The sequence below is a fragment of the Salmo salar genome, chromosome ssa03 (assembly GCF_905237065.1).
Source record: "Salmo salar chromosome ssa03, Ssal_v3.1, whole genome shotgun sequence".
In the NCBI taxonomy this organism is placed as follows: Eukaryota; Metazoa; Chordata; class Actinopteri; order Salmoniformes; family Salmonidae; genus Salmo; species Salmo salar.
Window position 1 is genome coordinate 81,315,671 of NC_059444.1, and position 8,613 is coordinate 81,324,283.

The 8,613-nt window shown below is 43.9% G+C and overlaps 1 protein-coding gene across 3 annotated transcripts in view; it reads right to left on the reverse strand.

Moving 5' to 3' along the window:
* LOC106601792 (mitochondrial Rho GTPase 1-A) overlaps nt 1–8,613 on the reverse strand; it is a 55,552-nt gene that overhangs the window by 43,466 nt on the left and 3,473 nt on the right. For all 3 annotated transcript variants that reach the window (XM_045715592.1, XM_045715590.1, XM_045715591.1), the window contains exons 2-6: nt 7,058–7,198; nt 6,542–6,585; nt 6,397–6,450; nt 6,138–6,190; nt 2,623–2,731 (exon numbers count right to left, since the gene is read on the reverse strand). In XM_045715592.1, the coding sequence (XP_045571548.1) occupies nt 2,623–2,731; nt 6,138–6,190; nt 6,397–6,450; nt 6,542–6,585; nt 7,058–7,198 (401 nt within the window). The remainder of the gene's footprint in view (nt 1–2,622; nt 2,732–6,137; nt 6,191–6,396; nt 6,451–6,541; nt 6,586–7,057; nt 7,199–8,613) is intronic.

The following is an 8,613-nucleotide window of genomic DNA, read 5'->3' on the forward strand; positions in this document are numbered from 1 at the left end:
CTCAAAACCAGCTAGAACAATACACTGACAAACACATAGATACAGTAACCTCAAAACCAGGTGGAACAATACACTGACAAACACATAGATACAGTAACCTCAAAACCAGCTAGAACAATACACTGACAAACACATAGATACAGTAACCTCAAAACCAGCTAGAACAATACACTGACAAACACATAGATACAGTAACCTCAAAACCAGGTAGAACAATACACTGACAAACACATAGATACAGTAACCTCAACACCAGGTGGAACAATACACTGACAAACACATAGATACAGTAACCTCAAACCAGCTAGAACAATACACTGACAAACACATAGATACAGTAACCTCAAAACCAGCTAGAACAATACACTGACAAACACATAGATACAGTAACCTCAAAACCAGCTAGAACAATACACTGACAAACACATAGATACAGTAACCTCAAAACCAGCTAGAACAATACACTGACAAACACATAGATACAGTAACCTCAAAACCAGCTAGAACAATACACTGACAAACACATAGATACAGTAACCTCAAAACCAGCTAGAACAATACACTGACAAACACATAGATACAGTAACCTCAAAACCAGCTAGAACAATACACTGACAAACACATAGATACAGTAACCTCAAAACCAGGTGGAACAATACACTGACAAACACATAGATACAGTAACCTCAAAACCAGGTGGAACAAAACACAGAGAAAAATACCCCTGCTGTGGTCTAACAACCATGTATTGGTAAGGAGACAGACCCCTGCTGTGGTCTAACATGTATTGGTAAGGAGACAGACACCTGCTGTGGTCTAACATGTATTGGTAAGGAGACAGACACCTGCTGTGGTCTAACCACCATGTATTGGTAAGGAGACAGACCCCTGCTGTGGTCTAACCACCATGTATTGGTAAGGAGACAGACCCCTGCTGTGGTCTAACCACCATGTATTGGTAAGGAGACAGACACCTGCTGTGGTCTAACATGTATTGGTAAGGAGACAGACCCCTGCTGTGGTCTAACATGTATTGGTAAGGAGACAGACCCCTGCTGTGGTCTAACATGTATTGGTAAGGAGACAGACACCTGCTGTGGTCTAACCACCATGTATTGGTAAGGAGACAGACACCTGCTGTGGTCTAACCACCATGTATTGGTAAGGAGACAGACCCCTGCTGTGGTCTAACATGTATTGGTAAGGAGACAGACACCTGCTGTGGTCTAACAACCATGTATTGGTAAGGAGACAGACCCCTGCTGTGGTCTAACATGTATTGGTAAGGAGACAGACCCCTGCTGTGGTCTAACATGTATTGGTAAGGAGACAGACACCTGCTGTGGTCTAACCACCATGTATTGGTAAGGAGACAGACACCTGCTGTGGTCTAACAACCATGTATTGGTAAGGAGACAGACCCCTGCTTTGGTCTAACATGTATTGGTAAGGAGACAGACCCCTGCTGTGGTCTAACATGTATTGGTAAGGAGACAGACCCCTGCTGTGGTCTAACATGTATTGGTAAGGAGACAGACCCCTGCTGTGGTCTAACATGTATTGGTAAGGAGACAGACACCTGCTGTGGTCTAACATGTATTGGTAAGGAGACAGACCCCTGCTGTGGTCTAACATGTATTGGTAAGGAGACAGACACCTGCTGTGGTCTAACATGTATTGGTAAGGAGACAGACCCCTGCTGTGGTCTAACATGTATTGGTAAGGAGACAGACCCCTGCTGTGGTCTAACATGTATTGGTAAGGAGACAGACCCCTGCTGTGGTCTAACCACCATGTATTGGTAAGGAGACAGACCCCTGTCACTAACACATCTGACTGTGTGTATTCTCTGTGTGTGTGTGTGTTCCAACACGTCGTCCCCTCCACCTCCACTACTTTTATCCTGTAACTAATCTAGCCAGAGGACATGTGACTGGGCTGTCACATGAGACCAATGGAAGAGTAATGTAGCCAACTACTTTCCTCCATGATAGAAGTGGGTCTCAGCACACAGTGCACACACTCAGTCACTCAGTAGAAAGACAGAGGGGTCATGTTCATTAGGCACCAAATAAAACAAAAAAACTGACTGAAAAAGGCTAATTTACTATGTGGACTTGGCCAATAAACGCTTATTTTTATTTTATGTTGCAAAATGTTTTGTTGTGTGCCATAATGAATACTGCCAGGGTCTCTGCAGCAGAAAGACAGACTAATTTACCAGCCATCAGATAACATTCTAACTGGAGTCAGGAGTTAGCTGAAACATTAGGAGTCTCCCAGCCCAGGGCCAGCAGACAACCTGCATCACAAGGTCAATGCATCAATTCCATTTGTTTATGCCGTTTTCAGCTGTTTGGATTTCAGAACCGGGATAGAATATGAAACCATTGTTGATCAAAGTTCTGTAGTCCTGAATTCCATTCATCAGATGATCAGAGACCCTTTAAATACATTTCTAGTGGTTTAAAACCATTTCGATTGAGCCTCAACTCAAGTGAAACACAACAACTTTCATTAGCCTAGCTATATGGTCATTCTCAATGTACTCTTGCTAGGCACTTGTCAGTTTAGCCCCAAAATGGCGGCGGTAAACAGAGTAACCAGTCAGTGTTCTCTTACCTCCACGCAGGTCTCAATGTCAGAGTACTGGTTCATGATGGGCAGGATGGTCTCCATACTGCTGTGTTCTACCAGGTCTGACTTATTCCCCACCAGGATCAGTGGTACCCTGCAACAACATCATATATGATCTTATATAATATATGCCATATATGTGTGCATAAAAAATAAAAAAATCTGTATGGGTGGCCCCAGCGGGAATCGAACCAACAACCCGTGGCATTGTAAGCTCAAATCTCTACCAACTGAACCACATCATAACAACATCATTATGACATCTTTACAACCTCATTATAATAACATTACAACTTCAGACCAGTATCTTATTCTGACTGGGAAAAACAGCCTTGCAAGCCATTCATTCAAAAGGAAGGTGAATTTCATTGTCATTACCATTGGAGGAGGAAGGCACAGTTAGGGCTCTGAGAAAACAATCATGAGAATTCATTTTCTGAGAATGTCTCAAAAAGGAATATTTTGTCCTCGGGGGTTCTAGACTCCAATAGATTGTCAGTGTCACCTAACAGATCAAACCTTCAAGCTACAGTATGTTATACTAAACTGTAACAGTAATCCAGGCAGATTTAGCCTTGACACCGGATCTTATTAAATAAATCCAGGCTCAATCCAACACAACGTTATCTGGCTGTCTGCCGGAACACACAAAGCAGAATAAACTCTATGGTCCTTTAAAACCTACTGTATGTAAAATATAGTGTTCTATATGGAAAATAAACATGTGATTCTAGGTGACAACATGAGGCTAAAAACATTAGGACTGTTTTCCTCAGGAAATATAGTCGACTTCATGTTTTGTTTCCTTGCCACGATACCTCAGAGTATCACGATTCTGGTATTGTGACAACCCTAAAATCAATGTTGTCTGGCTGTCTGCCGCTATACAAACAGACTCTCAACATACTGTATAATGGTACATTAAATCAATGTTGTCTGGCTGTCTGCCGCTATAGAAACAGACTCTCAACATACTGTATAATGGTACATTAAATCAATGTTGTCTGGCTGTCTGCCGCTATACAAACAGACTCTCAACATACTGTATAATGGTACATTAAATCAATGTTGTCTGGCTGTCTGCCGCTATAGAAACAGACTCAACATACTGTATAATGGTACATTAAATCAATGTTGTCTGGCTGTCTGCCGCTATAGAAACAGACTCTCAACATACTGTATAATGGTACATTAAATCAATGTTGTCTGGCTGTCTGCCGCTATAGAAACAGACTCTCAACATACTGTATAATGGTACATTAAATCAATGTTGTCTGGCTGTCTGCCGCTATAGAAACAGACTCTCAACATACTGTATAATGGTACATTAAATCAATGTTGTCTGGCTGTCTGCCGCTATAGAAACAGACTCTCAACATACTGTATAATGGTACATTAAATCAATGTTGTCTGGCTGTCTGCCGCTATACAAACAGACTCTCAACATACTGTATAATGGTACATTAAATCAATGTTGTCTGGCTGTCTGCCGCTATAGAAACAGACTCTCAACATACTGTATAATGGTACATTAAATCAATGTTGTCTGGCTGTCTGCCGCTATACAAACAGACTCTCAACATACTGTATAATGGTACATTAAATCAATGTTGTCTGGCTGTCTGCCGCTATAGAAACAGACTCTCAACATACTGTATAATGGTACATTAAATCAATGTTGTCTGGCTGTCTGCCGCTATACAAACAGACTCTCAACATACTGTATAATGGTACATTAAATCAAGTGTCTGGCTGTCTGCCGCTATACAAACAGACTCTCAACATACTGTATAATGGTACATTAAATCAATGTTGTCTGGCTGTCTGCCGCTATACAAACAGACTCTCAACATACTGTATAATGGTACATTAAATCAATGTTGTCTGGCTGTCTGCCGCTATAGAAACAGACTCTCAACATACTGTATAATGGTACATTAAATCAATGTTGTCTGGCTGTCTGCCGCTATAGAAACAGACTCTCAACATACTGTATAATGGTACATTAAATCAATGTTGTCTGGCTGTCTGCCGCTATACAAACAGACTCTCAACATACTGTATAATGGTACATTAAATCAATGTTGTCTGGCTGTCTGCCGCTATACAAACAGACTCTCAACATACTGTATAATGGTACATTAAATCAATGTTGTCTGGCTGTCTGCCGCTATACAAACAGACTCTCAACATACTGTATAATGGTACATTAAATCAATGTTGTCTGGCTGTCTGCCGCTATACAAACAGACTCTCAACATACTGTATAATGGTACATTAAATCAATGTTGTCTGGCTGTCTGCCGCTATACAAACAGACTCTCAACATACTGTATAATGGTACATTAAATCAATGTTGTCTGGCTGTCTGCCGCTATAGAAACAGACTCTCAACATACTGTATAATGGTACATTAAATCAATGTTGTCTGGCTGTCTGCCGCTATAGAAACAGACTCTCAACATACTGTATAATGGTACATTAAATCAATGTTGTCTGGCTGTCTGCCGCTATACAAACAGACTCTCAACATACTGTATAATGGTACATTAAATCAATGTTGTCTGGCTGTCTGCCGCTATAGAAACAGACTCTCAACATACTGTATAATGGTACATTAAATCAATGACAGGAGACAGAGGGGGCTGCAATTCAACTTACAGCTTACAGGTGACAACAATGTCCATGACCACCTGCTTCCCCTATGGAAAACTGATCCATCATATCACACTGTCTTTTTTTATTTTACCCCTTTTTCCTCCCCAATTTCATTGTATCCAATTGGTAGTTACAGTCTTGTCTCATCTCTGCAACTCCCGTACGGACTCGGAAGAGGTCAAGGTCAAAGAGCCGTGCGTCCTCCAAAACACAACCCAACCAACTGCTTCTTGACACAATGCCCGCTTAACCCGGAAGCCAGTCACACCAATCGTGTCAGCGTGCACTGCGCCCGGCTCGTCACAGGAGTCGCTAGAGCGCGATGGGACAAGGACATCTTTGCCGGCCAAACCCTCCCCTAACCCGGACGACGCTGGGCCAATTGTGCGCCGCCCCATGGGCCTCTCGGCCGCGACCGGCAGAGCCTGGACTCAAACCCGGATCTCTAGTGGCACAGCGACGCAGTGCCTTAGACCACTGCACCACTCGGCAGGCCGTATCACACGGTCTTACATTATATAGCCATTAGTCATTCAGTAACCTTTCCTCCATTATCACATTGATATGGAGTAGGTTACACAAACAGGTACACGGTAGTGTACTTTCCCTTGTCTATGACATAACTGGTCCATATAGCAGGCTGGTCTTATAAAGAATGGCATGTAATTGAAATGATTTGACACCTGTTTCAATCTACTAAGTGAAATGTGGCAAAGCTGTCAAAAACTACACCAGCACTTTAGCTGTTGGAGGAGTCTTTTCCACATCCACTGGGGATTTAGTAGCAGACTGTATACCTCCACTGTCCCTGACCAAGGGGAGACACACACATGCACACACACCTGCTATCCTTGTCCGTCCTGTCGTTTATGAGGGGAATCCAATGGCTTGTCACCTAGGAGAGAGAAAACACATATCAAACCCCGTTACAGCTGCAAGGCCAAGACTCAGAACACAGGCCTGCCTGGCGCTCTCTTTAATTCAATATGGCCGACATGGTGAACAGAGTTAACAACGGGCAGGCAGTGGGCTGTTACTAAATCAAGACATCTGAATGTCAGTTATTCTTTGTCAGAGAGAATGCTTGGTTTATAAACTGACCTTCTCAATGGACTTCTTGTTGTTGACTGAGTAAACTATGCAAATAACATTTGCCTGTAAAAAAGAGACAATGTTATTGTACCTTGGTGGGGATAGATGTTTACTTTATGGGGATAATACAGGGTTAAAATGGTATCCTACCAACCTTCGATATTTCTTGATACAACTGCTCGTCTGACTGTTCTGCTTCTACAGACACAAGACAACAACATCAAAAGACAGTATGATATTGTCTTGTCAATCTGACACATCTCCTACTCCACTGTCGTCAGTACCGTCAGACTCCACTGTCGTCAGTACCGTCAGACTCCACTGTCGTCAGTACCGTCAGACTCCACTGTCGTCAGTACCGTCAGACTCCACTGTCGTCAGTACCGTCAGACTCCACTGTCGTCAGTACCGTCAGACTCCACTGTCGTCAGTACCGTCAGACTCCACTGTCGTCAGTACCGTCAGACTCCACTGTCGTCAGTACCGTCAGACTCCACTGTCGTCTAGTACCGTCAGTAGAACACAGTTCCAGCCATAACATGCACTGACTGAATCCCAGGTCTGAAAAATAACAGTCTGTCTGTAGGGGCAGTCTAGTAACACTGAACAGTGTTCAGTATTAGACAATCAGTATTGATGGATGTTCAGGCTGTATGGTCTGTGGTGTTACCTGAGTAGTCCACGATGTGTGTGGGGACTCTCTCTGGCGTTACGTCTGCTGGGATGGTGATCTCCTCCGCTCGAAGGGGAACGTCGTCAGGGAACTCCTCGCTGACCAGTGACATGATCAGAGACGTCTTCCCCACTTTGGCTGTGGAGACGAGAGGACAAGTGTGTGAGTCAGACAGAAGCATCAGTGTGTGATTGCAAACAGGATAGCCTGATTCCAGATCTGTTTGTGCTGTCTTGCCAACTCCTATGGTCATGTGACAATGACAGTGACAATGACCATAGGAGTTGGCGAGACGGCACAAACAGATCTGGAATCAGGCTACAATGAGGAGATACTCCCTGTGATGGAGATCATCTCACACAGGGAGACATCATCAATTGAGCTTTAGTGTCACCTCTCTACCATACAATGTGCAGGTTTCAAGGTAATGTCACGTGCACAAGTACAGTGCCATGCCGTTCTTGCCAGCTCTAACCCCAACAATGCAGTAATCAATATCAATGTGGAACAAAAAATAACAAGGTAGAGCACAAACATGAGAAATAGAACATGAAGTAAGTATGCTATATACAGGGTCAGTTCCAATAGCATATTTACAATGTGCAGAGATACTGATAGAGGTATATATGTATAGGGGTAAGGTGACTAAGCATCAGGATATATGATAAAAAGAGTAGCATATATGATGAATGTGAGTGCGTAGAGTCAGTATAAATGTGTGTGCATGCTGTGTGTGTGTGTGAGCAAATTAAGCTTTTGTGTGTGTGAGCAAATTAAGCTTTTGTGTGTGTGTGTGTGTGTGTGTGTGTGTAGAGTCCTGTGAGAGCACATAGAGACAGAGTCAACTCCGATAGTCCATGAGGCCATTTTGTTATCTATTTAGCAGTCTAATGGCTTAGGGAAGAAGCTCAGGAGCCTGTTGGTGTCAGACTTGATGCACCGGTACCGCTTGCCGTGCGGAAGTAGAGAGAACAGTCTATGGCTTGGATGGCTGGAGTCTTCAACAACTTTCCAGGCCTTCCTTTGACACAGCCTGATATAGAGGTCCTGAATGACAGGGAGCTCGGCCCCAGTGATGTACTGGGCTGTCCGCACCACCATCTGTAGCGCCATGCAATCGAGGGCGGTACTGTTGCCATACCAAGCAGTGATGCAGCCAATCAAGATGCTCTCAATGATGCAGCTGTAGAACTTTGAGGCTTTGAAGGCCAATGCAAAACCTTTTCAGCCTCCTGAGGGGGGAAGAAGTCGCGTCTTCTTCACGACAGTGCACGTGTGTGTCAGCCATTTTAAGTCCTGAGTGATTTGGACACCGAAGAACTTGACGCTAGCGACCAGCTCCACTGCAGCCCCAGGGATGTGGATGGGGGAGTGCTCGCCCCCTCCCCCATTTCCTGTAGTCCACGATCAGCTCCTTGGTCTTACTGACGTAGAGGGAGAGGTTGTTGTCCCAGCACCACACTGCCAGGTCACTGACCTCCTCCCTGTAGGCTGACTTATCGTCGCTGGTGATCAGGCCTACCACCGTCGTATCGTCAGCAAACATGATGGTG